The sequence below is a fragment of the Lissotriton helveticus genome, chromosome 3_1, assembly GCF_964261635.1.
Source record: "Lissotriton helveticus chromosome 3_1, aLisHel1.1, whole genome shotgun sequence".
Classification (NCBI taxonomy): Eukaryota; Metazoa; Chordata; class Amphibia; order Caudata; family Salamandridae; genus Lissotriton; species Lissotriton helveticus.
In genome coordinates, this window is record NC_136061.1 from 796,275,775 (window position 1) to 796,295,252 (window position 19,478).

General features: G+C 41.2%; 1 protein-coding gene across 7 annotated transcripts in view; it reads right to left on the reverse strand.

The window, feature by feature from the left end:
- PLEKHA7 (pleckstrin homology domain containing A7) overlaps positions 1-19,478 on the reverse strand; it is a 988,577-nt gene that overhangs the window by 54,930 nt on the left and 914,169 nt on the right. For all 7 annotated transcript variants that reach the window (XM_078681034.1, XM_078681032.1, XM_078681039.1 and 4 more), the window contains 5 exons: positions 12,780-12,881; positions 10,170-10,278; positions 6,992-7,236; positions 2,748-2,936; positions 2,463-2,580 (listed from right to left, as the gene is read on the reverse strand). In XM_078681034.1, coding sequence (XP_078537160.1) covers positions 2,463-2,580; positions 2,748-2,936; positions 6,992-7,236; positions 10,170-10,278; positions 12,780-12,881 — 763 coding nt within the window. The remainder of the gene's footprint in view (positions 1-2,462; positions 2,581-2,747; positions 2,937-6,991; positions 7,237-10,169; positions 10,279-12,779; positions 12,882-19,478) is intronic.

The window sequence follows — 19,478 nt, forward strand, 5'->3', positions numbered from 1 at the left end:
CCATCAATACTCATCTATTTCAGTCCTGCACATTCTCATTTTTTCACTGTTTTTCTGTATTTTTCTTCCTCATTCTTTCCCCCTTTTGTGTTTTTCTCTCTCTTGTTGTGAGTCAAAGACTGATGAAGAAAAGTAAGTGTGGGCCCCCACAAATGAGTGCAGGTGGACCCCACCTGCATCCACCTGCTCAAATTAAGTGTTGCCTGTCTTTGTGAACCTGAATAAATAGTTATGCGACTGAAAGAGCTTAGAGCTTGCTAATGCGTCTGAGGGAGGTGATTAAAATTACGAAAGTCACCTTTCATGACAAAACACGTAATTGACATGAATGTAGTAGGCTTTTGTGCCATCCTCAGTATAACCATGCATTCCTCTGGCAAGTTGATGTAGTGAAACTGTAGGAACTTAGGTGACCGATTGCTAGGTACAACTGTTTGGGATCTGGGCGTCTGACCGGACCGTGATACTGAGTGAGTAGGTTTGGTGTGACCGGGAGCTTCTCTTGAGGATTGATTTACATCTCTAAGAGCATTGAATACCAGGGCTCCCTCCCAAAGGTTGGTGCTACTAGGAAAAGGGTCAAGGACAATTGCCTCAGCATCCACACCAAAGATGGGATAAGTGGAGAGGAAGAAAAGCATAATCCACCCCAGTCGATCCATAGTATATTGGCCATGGACTGTTGGCATTTTGCTATTTCAAGAGTGCCAAACAGGTCTATTGCTGGAGTTCCCAATATTTGGAGGTAGCTGTGAAGCACGTGTGTGTGAGGTTCCCACTCAGTGGCTTCTTTGATTTTCCCTGCTAAGCAGGTACGCAAAGTCGTTCTCCATTCCTGGCAAAGGCTCCAGCAACAAGTGAATGTTGTTGCAAGATGCACACTCTCGTGATCTAGCTGGGAGGAACTGGTATCACCCTGTTTCTGGATAGATCATGGCTGTCATGCTGTCTGTCTTTATTAGCACTGTTTTCCCCATGTAGAAGTGGGAGGAATGCTTTGAGTGCTAGCTTGATGCTTCCAATCAAATGGGATGTTCAAGAAGTGCTGTTGCATCTCAAGCCTAAACCTTGGCACCTTATGCCAGGCATGTCTGCAGATGAGGATGTTGATATTAATACCCACTTGTGGTCCTATCAGGAGTATCTTACATTTTAACTGATGATAGTTTTCCGACTCTTGTCCTCTTAAGATGAGCCTCTGGTATGTGCTTTGACAGCTCATCCATCTCATCCCATTGATACCAGTTGTACCTGGAGAGGAGGACCCCCGAATTGGCAACGCACCATTGTGTGGCTGTCATCAAACGGGTTTTGGAGGACGTATGGTGACCTAGTTCTGAGTCAGTGTTGTACGGTTCAAGTGGAGGATACTGTGAGTGTAGTGGTGGTGGTGGTGGAGGAGGTGCATGTGGGTGACAGTGATGGAAATGAGTAGGCCTGGCCCTGACCCTTTTAGGACTTAAGGGTGGATGGGTTGAGTTTTGGTTCTCCCTTGGAGGCCTGTCGGCATTTTGGGGGGATTCAGAGGAGTCCTAGAGCTGGAGGCTTGGCATGTATTTTGTACAGGGGGGGGAGGGGTTACGGAGTTCTTCATTGCTTCCACAACATCCGAAAGTTTCTCAATGATGGGCCTCTCTGGAATGTCTAACTTTGATGTCTAAGGGGGCTTCAATGCCAGCCTCATTGGTGGGTGCTTAGGAGCTTTTAGCAACGACTTTAGAACCAAGTACAGCCGCCTGTCAGAACCTCATGGCCAATGTGGAGGGGATTATGTTGCTGACTGTGGCTTTTCACTGCTTTGGTACCAAGAAAATGGGGAGGCATGGTGTGTTTTAATGCCCCTGGAGGTCTTTAAAGGCACTGACACAAACTCTCAAGTCCGGGACAACCCAGCTGCAGGAGCAGTACCTGAATGTGTGAGCCGTTTTGGGCTCAACACCCAACTCCTTCAATAGAGTTTGGGGGCTGGAGAGTGACCAGGAGGTGCAGTAGATCTGCATAGTGTAACTCCGATACTGTGTGGCACAACTGATTTAAGGAACTCGACCCCCTCCGCGATGCTGGAAGTCTCAGAGATAACAGTATTTGGGCTCTCCTCTGTATAACCCTACAAAATGCCATATGGCACGGCTTCCTCTTGATCTGCACCCAGCAGGTATTTGGCTCCAAATCTTTGGCATTTCCAAGAAGGTCTGTCCCTGCATCTAGTGATGCATGCGCTTTCTTTGCCTCTGGTACCTTAAGGTTTTTCCAGCAGATGTATATATTGTTCTTATAAAAGTTTTATGAATTAAGTAATTTGAAATGGATATATATAAATACACAGAAACACACACATCTTTCATTTTTAGTTAACGGTTTTCCAACACACGTTGATGTAAGTAGTAGTTTTTTTTACATTTAACCATAAGCTAAACCTAACCAATCTTTGATATTCATCTCATTTCAGTATTCTAGCTTACCTCTCCCAGGCAATGTTTGGTACCCACTGTCAAAACCTACAAAACCAACAGAAGGTTGGCTCAGGTCTCCACCGATTGTTGCAAGTTGAGGCTCACTCATATATGAACGCAGTTCTACCTGTAAGCAAAAATGTATTTGCAATTACAGATATGAAAAGTAACCCTAACAGTTTCAAAGTTTGTTACAGTTTTCATAGTTGTTAAAGCAATCCAACATTTCATGTTCAAATCTGTTATCACAGAACATGTTAAAAGTCATATCTGTTAAAAACAAAATATTCTCGCCTTGTGATCTCCGTTCACATACTGTCCAACCTCACGGTCTCTCTTCCTCTCGTCTGACTGCCGCTTTAAACCCCGCACTGATGTGTGCCTGATAACAGAGGAATCCTTTGGGAGAGGGGGTACTTCTGGAGCCTGATCATCAGGACTGTACATTTCCGGAAGAGGTGGCCTGGGGGGTGCATCATCTTCCTGTTGGAGTGCAATTAAATAGTAATGGGTAAAACAAAATCTATATGAAAGAGTACAGCATTCATGCTAGTAGACCGAAATAGATTTGTAAGTAGAATGAAACTGTAAGAAACTACCTTCTGAATATGTTATGCTCAATTGAAACTTTATTTAATTATGCAGTTTTCACTATCATCAGCTGAAGAAGCGATAGGTGTGTCTTTTAACAAGGAGAATACACTTCGAAAATTCAGTAAAACAATGTGATGTTAAAAAAGTTGACAACAGTGAGGGGGATATTCACAAGGAAGTGGCGGAGAGGGGCGTTAGCCTTCTTGGCTTAAAGCCTCTCTCCGCCACTTTAGAAAAGCAAGACTGCACCATATTCACAAAGACATGGTGCAGCCTTACATTTTCCCCAGCGATGGCGCTAAGTTTCACAACTTAGCGCCAACGCAAGCACCTTTGCACCAGAGTGCAAGGGTGTCTGCAAGCAGGGAGGTTTGTTTATGTACAGGAAGGTGTCCTTCCTGTACATAAACAAACCATGGCATTTTGCATTTGCCATGTGTGCTGCCTTGTGCAATTACAAGGAGAAATTAAGCATTTCTCCTCGTATCGCCAACTTAAGACCAGGGTTTTCCTGGTCTTAAGTTTGGCATTAGCTCCTATTTACGCTGCCCTTGTGAACAGGGGTCAGCGTAAATATCAATGGGTGTTGCAGTGCAACGCTCACAACAAAACCCACTGCACACCCACTGCACGCCCCTTTCAAGCTAAACGCAGCGTTAAGCTACGTTAAGTGGTCCCTTTCGCCACCACAACGTCACTGAAAGTGACATTGTGGTGGCGATAGGGGCTTGTGAATATGCCCCTGAGTATCATATTATTGTTACAGTACACCTTAAACAACTGGTAATACATTTGTATAGATCACTCACAATATTTTTGCCAAGTATGTATATAGTAAGTCAAGGAGATCCATAATTGCATCAGGGTCTGAAAATGTACTGGAAATTTGGCAAGTAGTCAGAGCATACTCATTGTTTGCACCTTTAGAGGGATGTTGAAATTCCCTTTTGTAGTTTTGGATACATTCCCAAAACATAATTTAACAAAGAGCAGAGATATAGGAGAAGAGTATTTACAATTACATGTCCAGGATTTGCTGTAATAATTCAAATACCTAATTGAGTAACACAATGGTTCGGACCTCTTGGAAATGTTGTCATATGCTACATAAGCGAGTCTATATACACATTTCTGTACAGGCTTCGAAATTCTCACAGCAAAAAACAAACAAAAAAGACACAACATTATTCTAAAGATAAAGTTGTCATGTTGTGGGGCCAGGCATTACCGGAAAAAGTGTTTATGGCTAGGGTCATGAGAATGTAGTGTAGGTTCAAAACATAATTGTAATACATGTATGTTTCAGTTGGTGAATCTGTATGTCCTGGTTGTTGAATTAAGCATCAGAAATGTCGATATAATTGAATAGTGAGATATATGTGCTCAAATAACACACAGAGTTAAACACATACCAATAATCAGTATCCTGAGAACACGCTCACTCCTAAAAATACAATTGCATCCCTTGTTCTCTAGCACACAAATTCCACACCAACTACTTTCCCCACTTTGATGCTTTCCACACAACAGATGCTCCACCTTTAGTGCCTTCATTTACCCGGTCTTGCAGACAGCTGATGTTACTGGTATTTTGAGCACAGTGATCTTTAAATTCTCTTTTTAGTATTGTTTTGTCCACTCATCCAACTTCAATGCACTAAGGCCCCACTATCCTGCAGAAGCCTAATGGATCAATGCTCTCCTCAACCAATGTAACATTCCTCAGCACTGTGATGTCCCAGCCTTCCATATCATAGCTTGATGCCTCCATTCCCGTAAGCACCCTGGGGCCACTACTCACCCCTCAGTACTCTAAATCCAGTACACCCTTTCCTCAAAACTACCATCCATACCCCTCTTGCACATACAATATCTTGTATCGGCTTTGGCAGCATAATGTCTTACGCTTCAGCACACCAATGCCCCCATTCACCACTCACAACTTAATGTTGTCAATCCCACTTAAATCATCACAGCCACTACTCCTGTTCAGCGCTAGAGATCGCATTGATTGCTATAAACACAGTGCATGCTGCCAACAACCCCATTAGCACTTGAATCTTGCCAAACCTGATCAGTACCTTAACGCCCTCTTGGGCTCCACTTTCTGTGCTGCAAAGCCACCCAGCCCGTTCAGCATCTTTTGTCCCCAATCACACTAAACCAAACAATAATGCCACATCATTCCGCACGGATTCACTCTGTGCGCCCTCAGGCCCATCTTCTTTCTGCTTTCTGGTCCACTCCACTCCCTACTTTAACTTACTAAATCCTCCTCTCTTTTCACATAGATATCCTCCCCAACCCATATTCAGTCCATGATTCCCCAGACCTCTTCAGTGTTATGAGTGCTCGTCCTATCAACTTTTCCAGAGCCATAAGGTGGACTCACAGAGTGCCATTGATGGTTGCCACTGGCCCACCCAACATTTGCCTTGCACGCTTTCCAGATGCATGGACTAAATGCAAAAGTCACACTTTGTTAGGACTGTGTGCCCACATTCTAGGCACATTTGCACCTTTTTTGCATTACAGAAGGGGCAGACGACGTTTGCGCAGCTCCACCTGTAATACAGATAGTGCTGGCACACATGTAGCAACGGTGTAATCTTTAAGGGCCATTTTCTCATTTATTGGAAACACTTGGTCTCTGCTCCTGCACTGTATTATGGACACGGGCACAGAGACAAAGAGACCACAAGAAGACACACTGACTGTGCGCAACAAAGAGGTGGTTCACAGTAAGTGCACCCTGCAAGGGCAACCCCTGAAAGTGTGTCAAGAGGGCCCCATGGAACTCCCATAAATCCCCTTGCAGTGGGGGAAGTTACTAACTGCACCCACCTGCGGGCAGATCACTGCCCCCTCGCCCCTCTTGTAGATCAGGCTGTGTGCCACTTGTACTGTGAAAGACTGAGCAGCTGTTACAAACAGCCGTTGCGCCTTTCACTAAGTTGTTGTCCTCATGGGCAGCTGCGAGTTTGCATCTGCCCTGGGGACGCGCATTTGGTGTAATAGGGTGCACTGTCCCTGGCGAACCTAGTCAAGGTGGTGCTCCTGTGCAAACAGAGGCAGTGCACCAATCATATGATGCGCCCCATGGTGCCTTGTTACTCATAGGTTCTCTGACAATGCTACCAGGCACAACAAAGGCTCAACCGGCTGAAACAAAGACATCTTTCCACTCACGAAGATGAGGGTTTAACAAAGTAAAAGTCTGATGGTGTAGAATTAGGAGATCTCCGCATAATAAACAATGTGCAAAGGTCTCAGGCACACTGGAAATGTGCTGCAATACAAATAGGCCCTTTTATATTTACCCCGCCAAAGTACCAATGGCCTGACATTTACTGTACACAGAGAACTTGGCATTAAGACTGAATCTCAGCTTCATGAGAAATACAAGGAATAATTGGTTCCTCGAGGGCTGCATCGCAGAACTACCCTGAGCCCGCTGTTAGTATGCTGCACACCCGCGTGCTGGCTCTTTCGATCATTTGGGAAACGGTACGTAGCATATTTTCTCGCGAGGTGCATGTGAATTTTGTTTTGCAATTGGCTGTCTGATACAATGTGTGTTTAACGGCTTGCATTTTGTGCACCCTACTTTATTTGTAACTTACTGTTACTGAAAGCAGCAAACTCACTTGCTTTCAGAAGAACACTACTCCGTGAAATGAGACTGATGCCATGCTGAACACAGCCTTCCCAACTCACTTGACTGAAACAGAACTGAGGCGATTAAAATAAATGAATGGATACAGCCTGCTGAATTTCTTCATATATATTTACAATAACTTCTGGTTTAAGAGCAGTACATTCTATCAACAACTTGTCGTTTGATACTGAATAAAATGATGTTTTCAGCATGACTTGCATTTCCACGAACTTCTTCCCACAGAAGTCATTCTACAGGACTACATACATTCCTCGAAAGCACTTACAACTTTGAGCTGCAGCTTGGTTGGCGAGTGGAGCTGAGGTTCAGCCCTCCTCTGCAGTGGCGGCTGGGGCTGAGGTCTGAGGTGGGAAGAGGGCTGCAGCTGCTGGTAGAGTCGGACCTCCGCCGCTGGCTTCACAGGGCTGGTAGGGGGGCTTCTTGGAGTCGTCGTGCGGCTGTCATTAGAGACCACAGAAAAGGCTCCTGAAGGCACGTAGGGGTGTGGAAACAAAGGCACCGTTTTTCTTTCTGGGTTAAAAGAAAAATAAACCATCAACAAAAACATCCAGTGTCCAACTCATTAATATATATTAACATTACTGAATGTGTACAGTGATGCGCACATAGTAGGCTGAACTGACTGAGACTACATTAATTCGAACACTGGTTGCATTAATATGTAAATACAAACACAAAAACATATTTCTCTACTTTAAACGTTGTTCCCTTATCTAGATACGGTTACCAGTGAAAGCAAAAATAGTCTTTAAATGAATCGGATATTTTTTATTTGTATTTGTAACAAAGGAGAACTGAGAGCACAAGTACTTTAATGCTGGTTAGCAGCAGTAAAGAGTCCTATGGCCAAGAAAAACATGGGTTCACCAACAGAAGGCAAACATTTGGGGTGGCCCTGCAGAAAGGGCACATTTTCAACATTGCCCAAACTCTTAAAACCTCCACACCTCCTATCCTGCCAGAATAACCACAGTAACTGTTTACTACAGTGACTGTAAGTGTACTCAAACTTGTTCCTTCCCCAATTGTAATTCCGAAGTCTGATGATCTGCATCTTGTGGATCCCCCTTCACTGCTGACTTCCTTAAGGTGCTGCAACACTTCCGCTTTAGCTGTTGTTATTTCTCTCAGAAAACCTTTCCTACTTCTCATCCAGGGCTTTACTCATTGTAATAGTGTTTTACAGCCATTTGCCCGTCTCCAGGGGTGTCTAAGTCCTGGTTTGCTCCTTTGGTGTCTTTCAGGCCCAGTATTTTCTCTGCCTCCTTTAGTGCTTGTTTCTTTTCCAAGTGAAAAAATAGGCAAGGCAGTCCCTTCTGTGATCAAAGGAATTTCATAATAGGCCCCAATTTCATTTCCTCCAAGTGGAGAAGATTGGGCAAAGTCCTCAGAGAGTTGAATATTGTGTGCCCCTGGAAAACAATGCCTCCTTTCTTCCAGGCTACAGCCATCAATTCCTCTTTTTTTATCAAAATAGTGGCCCGTGGCGACAATGTTTGGTGAAGCTTCAACCCTCAGTACCCTGAGATCAAATCTGTGAGTCTGCTAGCCCCAAAGGTGGGTCTTCTGAAGATGTGCAGCTACAAAGCACCTAGCTTTTTATGTCCTTACCATCAGCCCATCTTGGAATACCTCCGTTGCGAATTTGTTTCCTTAAGATATATTTTAAAGATGTTCTTGTTTCAGTTGAATTTCTTTCCCAATATCAGCTGCTGCTTCTTCGATCTTTAATCAACACTAAATGCCATTCATTCCAGCCCCAAGGAGTGCCAAATAATTCTTGGGTTATTTGATGCAGTAAGTCGGCCAATATTCACTTCTGATTTAATTTCACTGAGCAATTGCTGCAAGATGTTTTGGAAATGATTGGCAAACTTAGGGGACTGACTCAATGTGAGAATTTACTAAGGTTGTTGCCGTTTTTTGTAGCTTTAGATGTTAGTAAATCTTTTACCAAGGATTCGCTGTATGGCCTGCTATTGACCGTTGCCAAGCTAGATTCCAGACTTCTGGTATTCCAGGCTCTGGGACTCTTTCCTTCTAGAAAGCAGGACACAAGATTGTTTATCTACACTCACAAATCTTACCAAGTCATGGGTTGTTGAAGTCTAACTGGGCCTCTTTGAATGCTCCATCACTAAATCATTGTCACCAACATTCAGTTACCTTCTCTGCAGCGACTATATGATTAATCACATGATTTGAATTCCATTGGAAAACAAAGAGAAAATATCACTTCCAGAAGATGTGTGTGTGACAGGTTAAGTAAGGCCCCATTGCCAAACTACAAGGAGACAACCATAATCTCTTTCAGGGATTTCACTTGTGATAATCATTTGGTTCATCCTATAAGCCTCCTAAATCTAATTCATATTCTTCACTAAGTCTGGAAGTTAGCAATGTTTTATTTGATGTCAACATTGTTCTTCTCTCTCATGTCCTTAAGTTGAAAACATGCAGATTATTAAAAGTTCCAAGAACATATTTCTGCTGTTTAACAGATAACCCATGCTTTAAACAGTGCCTAATGAACACTGCAGAACACTGAATATTGCTAGGATAAGCATGTGCTGCTCATCAACCATTCATTCCATATACCACAGAAAACATGTAGAGCAAGCATAGACCAAATACTACCAAAGCAAGAAATGCTTTTAATGCTAGGACAGCAGTGAGTCCAACAGTCATAGTTGTCTAATGTGCCGCTCGCTTCCAAAGTCTTCTAAACAAACATTTCTTCACCCTTACTGAAATAAGACTAGAATCGTGACCCCTTCCGTCATGAAGGCTGACTATTTTGATTCCTGACCTAGCATCATGAGATAGTAATCCTTTCATTGACATCTATAGTTCCACATGATATAGAGTTTTGATCCACCTGAACCCCATCTTAAAGGAGTGGAGGAAGAGGCTCTACTGCTCGCCACTTGCAAATGGAGACATAATATGGCACAGTGCAAATAATGAATACTAATTATAAATAGGTTGACTAAAAGAGCCAAAGAAAATGTATTTGAAGGTTTATAAATTAAAATAATGGTACTGTTGCTTAATCTGTCCTCTAAAAAATACACCTATAAAATACAGTTCATATACTGCGCAACACATACATCAAAAAAGCATTAGGACTTGGTCCTCAGTTCGAAGAGTCGATCTGATTTACTCAAAGCAGGTTCTACTCTGCACTTTTTCCAAGGAAACAAAGAAATAAAAATGAGTTGCAAACTTTGATGAGATATCAGTGATGCACAAGTTGTGTGATGACAATCTTTCTAAAAGAAATAAGAGAATCATTTTTGCACACACACTCAGAACATGATTAAGACTGATTTAAATCCTGAACATATTCCTATATTGTTCACTGCTCATCAATTCTTTCCTGATTTGTTACCTGTGTGGGAAAAGGTCAAACCACTGGCAGGCAAAACATAGAGGGTTCTTACCGGGATTCTTGATGGATTCCACTAGGACTTTGTAGTTTGTTTTATTAGTGCTAAGTCCAGCTGTGACATCTTCAATTCTCCATAATTCCTTCTGCATTTGTGTTTTCTCCTAATGTTCAGTCACAGGGAATAACCATGACAAGGATGTTGCATTTAATCAAAACACAAGAACATCTTTCTAAATGTTATTACATTCCATTATCAAATTTCATAACTAAAAAAACAGCATGATCAGACCTTCTGTAAGCATTGGATACTTGTCACTGTTCATCATCATTGGCCTATTAATTTGATTGTGCATAATAAAGGCTAGGAAACATGAGTAGGGAGAAGCCATTGGAAACCCAAAGAGACCCACTAGGCGAATTTCCCTCACAAAAATTCCCAAATTCTATTTTTCAGTGGCAGAAACCTCCCTGATTAGGTGATTTACAGTCTATTACAGTCCACCAAATCAGGTTTACAAAACCTTTAATATGCTTGTTTCTAGAAATAATTAATTATTATCTTCCTAAATACTGAAGCTGAAGACCTTCTAAGGTTTCAGCAAGAATATAGCATCTTAAGCAGATGAGAACATATTCCATCTGTTCAATGGCTATCCTGCATGGAGCATCCTAGGTAACCTACAGCATCTATTGAAAAGATCAGACATGCGTCTTGAACATAAACAATGCACTTTTGAAGAGGTTTGGGGTCTTTCAATGCTAATTCATTACCTTTTGAAATTTAATCTCCAAGTAGCGGTGCAAAGATTCCCATAGACCAAGGTAATGAACAAAGTTAGCGGAGCATCGTTGGTCATGTGGAGTTACACTCCCTTCAACATTTTTTGGGTTACAAGTGAGCTAAGTCTTAATTCAATAGAGGAAACAATCCAGAGCGCAGAGCCCTATCAGACATTTACTTGAGTCAAATTGTTCTATTTTTAGCAGCATGCATACGTAAGACTTAGTAAGGAATTCGGAGTGAGTACTGGCATCTTTTATTACTGATACATTTGTATCGTAATCCCCACTTAATAACCTTGTGGCCATGGTTGTTAAATAATCCCAAAATTCAGCAAAGCATTTTATGTTTTGTAGAATCTTAACAAATCATCTTATTTTTTACTTTGTTAGATGTTGAACCTACAAACTGAGAATACAGAGTAATGTACAGTGAAAGAATGTTGCAAATATCTGTGGCATAGGACTCTCTTAGGAAATGTGCAGGGGTACTTTATTTTTTGCAATTTCATTTAGCGCAAACTCGATTTGAAGATATTGGATCACTTTACATGAGTACCAGTCACATTACACAAGGTCACATTAATTATTTTTTTAGGGATAGGGACAAAGTGATTTGCCCAGATCCACAGGATGTTGGGCAGACGCCAAGACTTGAACCAGGTTTCCCAGCTCCAAAGTTGGCAGCTCTAGCTGTAATGCCACATTCTCTCCCAGTGAAGTTTTTGTACGGAATTCATTAATTGAAACATGCATCAGAATCATCAGATGAGCTTGTAATATTGGCCCATCTGAATTCCTAATACAAAAATATCTTCAAATCATCAAAACGATATGATCTAGCCCTTGGTTTATGAGTAGTACTTGATTCAGCAATGTTTTAATGCGGTAACTCCAAATTTAACACAACTTATGTGTCAAAACCACAGCTTGAAATTCTTGGAACTCCAGTATTGCAATGGAAGCACAAAGGAGAACCTGCTATCCTAGCATGTTTTACCACCTCATTGTTTCCTTCCCCACTGTCTTATTTACTTTGGAAATTGAGCTTCTTTTAAGGCCTGAAGACATCCACATGGACATGTTCAGAAACTATTCAGGTGTAAAGTGCGCCAATGTATTGACTTGAATATCCAACCCGAATGGAACTTCACTCCAAGGTAAGCCAAGGACATGTAGGTCCTACTCCCAGATACGACGGACCTATGGAGTACAGCACATTACAGGCATACAAATTATCTTCATCTTGAAGAAGGCAACTGTGGAGGTTGTGATTAGGAAGAATGCCGGTATATACGGCAGAAAGTGATGAACGATTTCTAGTATTTCTTGCAGACTTTTCTGCCGTATTCACTTCTTGGCACATACATTTGGGGAATAACTGTCAGAAATATTGTTTCAGATTCATACCCCTAAAAGGTTCAAGGAAATGCACGATCCTAACAGAGCCTCCCCATTAATACTTCAACCTCATTAGCCCAAGCTGGATAGATGTTCTTAATGGTGCAGAATGGAAAACCTTTGCGACAAACTGATTACCGGATATTGTTCTGCACTGCTCCAGAATCACCTTGCTCTAACGATAGGGCATGTATTCACCCTCTTCTAAGTAAAAACCTGGAATGGCATTTTACGGAAAGGGACAACTTTATTCAACATTTCCTAGACCGCCCTTATATGACATCACATAATTAGAAGGGATATGTCCTATCTGAGTGCAGCTCTAAACTCCCCACTGTACAATTACTTTTTTCTGTATTGTTGTGTTGCATTATCTATAGTGACAACAGTGAACTAATAAGTCATTGTTTGGTCACACAATTTAACTTTTGTGATTAGCAAGATATAAATATACAAGAGCTTATTATAAAAAAAAACGAACCTGAGAATAGAACGACCTGCTCATTTGTTCATGTAAGGCTTCTTTGAGTTGGTTTACATCATTTTCAAGTTTCAGATATTCATTCCAGGCATTTTCCATTTCCTGCCAACATAAACTTTTCACATTAGTAATGAATAATTGGCCTAAAATCAATGCCTTCACAACAATAGCTAGCCAGATTTCCTACACAAAATCAATCCCCAGAATTCATCAAATTGCTTTCGATGCAATTTAACTGGGGGGTGGGGGGGGGCAAGACTCATATTATTTGTGAATGTCCGAAACTAGGTGGTTTCTGGGAAAGCATTAATAGATACTGTCATGATATTTTGAAAGTACCCCAGTCACTAGATACCCAGGGAAACGTTTTAGGATATTCCACAGGGTTTACAGTCACTATGCTACAGAATAAACAGATATTTATCCTGGATTTAGCTGCACAAGCTTTGATCCTGCAAAATTGGAGATCGAATGACATTCCCACCCCTACACAGCTATTTAGTAAATTGAACAGGATTAAAGAGCATGAAAGAAAGTACGCTTTAAGAGTCGGCTCCTATAAGAAGTTTAAGGCTTTGTGGGAAGACTCGGATTAAACTATAATGGCAGGCTGCTACGTTTCTTGGATTGGATATGCTTTTAAAATATTGTTAAATTATATTGTATAATTAATTATGTGAATTTATTTTCGTACATTATAGACCTTTTAAGTTCATGAACTATGTATGGCTGTTAATCATCAGTTGTAATTGTGTAAATACGCTTATTCTGTTATTAATGAATTTCTTTATGTCTCTTACCTATGTACTATGAATAGATGAGCTATCGCCATATAAAAAAAGTATTTTAAAAAACAAAAAAAAAACAATAGCTTAAGAGGTGATCCGACGATTTCTGCAGAAGGATGTTGTTGTAAACCTTCAGTCCCCCGATCACCGTTTATGCTTGTCAGGTATCCACGAAAAGATACTCAGAAGGTGTAAATGAGCTCTACTACTGAGTAATTGCATAACACACCTGTCTTCAGTTACACATCCCATGCAAGGGGTGGGAAATGGGCAGATCAAGATGTGGCTTGCCTTGAGAGTTTGTGTAGGGACACAAACTTGTGGTTCTATGGCCATTCGCTAGCAGAACATCCCAAACTTTGTGGGCTGGAGATAAAGAAGTTTCTCCACCTGGAAAAATGCAGAAATGTGAAGAAAAAAAAAGAAAGGCGTGCAGTTACACAGAGGGGCTGCATTTTCCCAGTGCAAAGTTCTACTGTGTATTATTAAATAGTATGGGATTACCAACAAGAAAAAATGTGACTTGCCGCTCCCAGTAGTACTCGTGGAAACCTGCTAACTGCTAGAAATATTTTACTGTTTACGGATATTTCCAGCCTTCTTGCTTCTAGTCACTCCTCAAAGAGGTGTGTCCGCCATGTAAATACAGGTTTATGAAGCTGTAAACAGTAATCAAAATAGAAACATTTAGGGTGCCTTACTTCCTGCGGCGTGTGACAAGACTTCCTACGGCCAACACATGCTGACTCCTGATCCTGACATAGTTTCGCTTCTAAACAAACATTCTTTCATGCGCATAAATCAGACTAGCTAACCAATCAATGGGAGGCTGAGAGTAATGACTAGAATAAGGAATACTTGGCTCAGAATAATGGAGTTGATGGTAACTCAAACATTACTGAACAGCAGAAAGAACTTCAATCTAAACATCTTCAGACTGAATCCGCATGATGAAGTCTAAAATGCTTGACAACAGTCGAAGGAGAGGCACAAGTAGTTTCTTTACAAATCTAGATTAAAGATGCACGCTGTGACTCTGCCCATGAAGCAGGGATGCATCCAGAAGATATTCCCTGAATCCCTAACTTCCCGGATGAGGGAGGCCTTAATAATCAAGAATTGTTACTCAAAATCTAATTGTAGGCTTATACACCCTTTTTGCAGGGCCAGAATTAACAATAAGTGTATCAAATCCTCTAAAGCAAGACACTCGCTCAAAATTACGTGTTTCCTTGATAAACAATGTTTGGAATTCAACTTCTTCAGAAGGGGGCAGACAAAATTCAGGTAGAATAATCTCTTTCTCCAAACAAAAAGATGAAGAAACATTGGGAATAAAATAAGGCCCCAAGACTGATATATCAGGAAACATTCTGAAAAAAGGATATTTAAAAAACAGGGAGTCAAATTTCTGGGCACTGCTGATTGCTACCAGAAACAAAACATTGAAAGTTAGCTGTCTAAAATCAACTCCTTGTAAGGGTTCAAGCAGTGATTTCTTCAAAACCTCCAGAAACCATAATAGACCCTAGTGAGGTACAAATGGTCAAAAGCAAGGATGTGCATTTGAAAACCCCTCGAAGAGGTGTAATGCACAGTGCTGCATGCTCCATGACACATCAGCAGCCATTCTGGCTGATTTACTTTACCGTTCTAACATGGCTGTTGACCATTCTAGAATAATAAAGTAAAAATAAACAAGCAGTGCCAAAACAACTATGCTGATGTTCACCATTTAAAGGCAAGGCTAACTGATGTTGCCAATGCCTGCTGTTCAGAGACTTTCTTTTATTCCCCACCTTTACCAACTGGTCACATACTGGCTTTATTCTCAAAACCTTGAGGAAAAGTCATCCCCCTGATGCAGTGCTTAATTTGTAAATAAAAAAAAATAAGTGCCAGGTCCCACGTCAGGAAGCCATCGCAGTTTGCACCACACATTGCCGCCTGCTTTACAAAACTACTAACCATCAACTGCTACAAGTGTGACAATTCAGACTGTTTATGGCCGCCAAAGTTTTAAGAATGACTTGGGTGGCAGGTATTAGTTGTTTTTAATGTATATTGAATTAACAAACAACTGTTTGTCTGTGCTGACGCGGGATTTCTGGTCTATTGTTGTTAATCCAGATCCCAACTCAGGTCGACTAAATCGTTGGTACCTGTCATTGAGTAAAAGGCAATCCACTACTAGGTTAATCAAGAAAGAACTTATGCCACTCTAAAGAACCACTTACCACTGGAAAAGGTTTAAAAGTTTATTATAAAGCCAAAGCTATCTGGAGATACAAGCATCTCAGAATGAGATTCAAAAGATATACAGGAATCAATACAAACAAGAATTCTCTGAATGCTCTTAGTCGGCAGAAGGATATCACTAAAACAAATTCAAAAAGCATTAAAGTTGCCAATATGGAAACAAGCTGTAGCTTATGCGTCATTTACAGAAAGGAAAAGTTCAGGTTAGACTGTCCCTACACTAAACTAAGTGACATCCCTACTTAGCAAGATCTTTACCTAAAAAGGTGTCAGCCGTGGTGACTTCCAAAGAAGATCACACACTTCCCTTAGTCTTTGTCTCAAAGTCGAAGTCTTGCAGTTCCCTATCTGCCTACCCATCCGCTCTCTTAGGTTCCTCAGATCATCTGCTCTAACTCCACCCCGGGGTGTTGTCCCTAATACAAAATCACATTTACAATAGGAACGCCCCTGGAGACGCCTCTCACGTGGTGTAGTTTCTGGCGGCAACTTCCATGCTGGTACTCCTCGGGACCCTTTGTTAAAGTTGACCTTGCTTCCCAGGCTTCTCTCCGGCAAGACGGTACCCCCTAAAATTCCTGAAGACTCCTACAGGCCTGTGCCAGGCGTCTCTTTAACAAAAGTCTATTCATCATTTTCTGATTAAGCCCCCTCGCACCTGCAAAAGACACTTTTTCTCTGTAGGCCCCAAATTCCGGCCTCCACCATATCTTGAGGTCGTAAAACATTTGAAACAGGCTTTACATTCGCGCTCTGTGCGACCTCTCCTTAACGAGCACATGCAGATCAAAGAAGCAACTTTATCTATTCAGGCCTGCTAAAATTACATGAAACGGGCCTCTGCAATATGCACATTTAATTTCTTTGTTTAAACAGTATTCTAACTAACACACATTACTATAATGTAACACATCTATTTAAAACATATTTCAATTCTATGATTAATAATACTTTGCAGTAAAATGACATTTGAATCCAAGTTACTTAAAAGTGTAGCAGCATCTTTCGTTTCTTGTGAAATGCCATGTGGCCTACACATTTCCATGGTTTGCAGAGTTACATTTCTTTTTCACTTAGCCACATAACGTGAGACTCCAACATCATTCTAACATTTCTACAAACCTCTACATTAGTTTTTCACACTGATATATGCATCCCTATTCTAAATAAACACGTGTGTATATATTTTCTCTCTATAAGTTTGACACTCTGGTATGTTCTATACTAAACTAATATAACGTGCTTGTAAATATGGTGCACTTCTACATTTTTCAGATTTGTGCTCTCTCAATCCCCCCTTTGATGACTTACAGTAGTCATCATCATCACAACACCCTCTCTAAGGTATAGAGTATCAAACTGAAGTCGTTGCAAGATTCCCTCGTTTCATCTCCTCTAGAGCCCTCAGACTCTTGTACTGATTCTCCTGCATCGCAGCTAATCTCCTCCCCTGCTCTTGCATAGATCTCTGCAACCTGTTTGCTCTATACCATTTGTACAGTCTCACCAATCCCCACAAAGTGATTATACAAATCACTATTATGATGATAGGTTTCAATATGTACCAAATGATATTCTTTCCCAGGTTGGCAAACCAACCTCCAACTTTACCCATTCCTTGACCTACCTTTTCCCACACTGTTACCTTTGTCAAATCTTCTATCTCATGGTGTATTTCAGTAATGTTTCGAATGTACTTTTCTAGAGGTTTTGAATTGTCTGGAATGTAAGTGCAACATTCCTGGACCTTCAAAGCCTTACAGACTCCTCCCTCTTTTGCTAACAGAACATCTAGAGCAAGTCGGTTCTGAAGAACCATTGCCCTTATCGATTGCATCTCTCCCTCCACCAGCATTAAAGATCTAGCAGTACTGGCGGATAGTCTATCTACCTACAACTGTTGCCAATCTTCTTATCTTAACATCATTTAGTGCTATCCCTAAAATAGGAAACATAGCACCAAATACATCTCCAACTACCTCCTCAGCGCTTACACCCCTTCTTCTTCTAGTTTGTTTTCCTCTCTTTTTGGTTTCTAAGTCCTCAGCATGGTATATTTTGGGGAAGACAATTGCTAAGTAACATGATCCATACCAATTATCTGGTAGTTTCACGTATGCATTTCTTCCACAGACAAAATACACATTCGGGATCACCTGCATTTCCTTTAAGAAGTCTTTGGAGTAATACTCCAATTGGAAAGCATGTTCACAACTGACTTCTCCCACAAACACATTCTCATAATATGTTTGACTTCTGTGTATACACAGCTTTCCCCTTTTCTCTCGGTCTAAAGCTATTGGACCACTGCTACCCTTTCTTTGGTGTTCTCTTTCTTCCTGGGTCCAATCTGTTTTCCATTGTCCTGAAGCTTTTAGGATCTTTTGTCTTCTATATCGATCATCCACCTGCCCTATAAACTTTTTCTCAATTTCGGACACTTTACAAGTCAAATTATTTCTTCGGGCATGTGAAGTATCTAAAGTTCTCCATGGAAGGAAAAATTTCTGTAACCTGTCTTCACTCTTGTAATAATCCCATCTATTGAGGTGTTTATAATTTGGCACCTCTGGCAATATCGAGTCAAAGTTCGAGAAGTAATACTCAAACCCCTCACGTTCATAAAATATGCTCAGCAACAAACTACATGAGATTCCATAGGTCAATGGAAGATGATGATACCTGATGCCTTCATCTACAGAAGCTGGCAACTGCATACAAACATAGCAGTTCTTCGCCTCCATGACATCAATATATTCATAAAGCAGTTTGGCATAAGCATTTGATTTAAAATTCCCCTGTGATTCGTCTGCATGTAATCTCTTAATCTCAGCATCTAACAAAGCTTTCTCTTTCGCTGTGTTTTCCCCCCGTTTACCAACCGTAGGAGGCTTCTGTGTTAATACACTTTTTGCTTCTTTTTCTGCTTTCACATCATTTTCATGTCCCACTATATAAGATACAGTAACTACTAAAACTATAAGAGAAATCACTACCACTAAGAGTGTGCCTATTATGCATTTTGCCCTGCGGTTCGGGTTGCCAGCCTCCATAGTCTCAAGACAGTGTAGTTCTGTTTTTCTTTCACAGTACAAAGTCTCTTTTCTTTGCTTCTCCAGTCTTTTGAACCACACCTGGAAGCTGAAAATCCCCTCCGCAAAAACAGTCTCTGAGTTCTGTATCAATAGACAACCCTAGTCCTTCTCCATCCTCTAAAATGGAAATCCCTAATTTCTCCTTCTTCTTGGCGCTAGGTTATCTTTCAATCTGTATTTACAAAGTTCTTTGCAAAGTTTTTAGTAATCCGAAACTATGCGTGTTCCAAGAACTTCCACTACTCGCTCAAATATTTCCATACAAAGAAGGATTCCCTCAAGTATTGGACACCTTGAACAACAACATGGAAATTCAACTGTCTCTAGGATCAATTTTCTTATTCCGCTCAGAAGAGGAGGATAGACGATGTTGAGTGTCAGCAGTCTTTCGACCTCCACTCCTGGTACCAGCAACTCTACTTCCACTGTTATGAAGGGGTCAGTTCTGGTCAGGGTCACTTTCCTCACCCTCCCAGTTCTGAGTCCCTCGGACATCTGTAGCGAGGTAGGTCCACTCAGGAGTAGCGTATCTTCTGCAAGGCACTCGCACCCTCCTT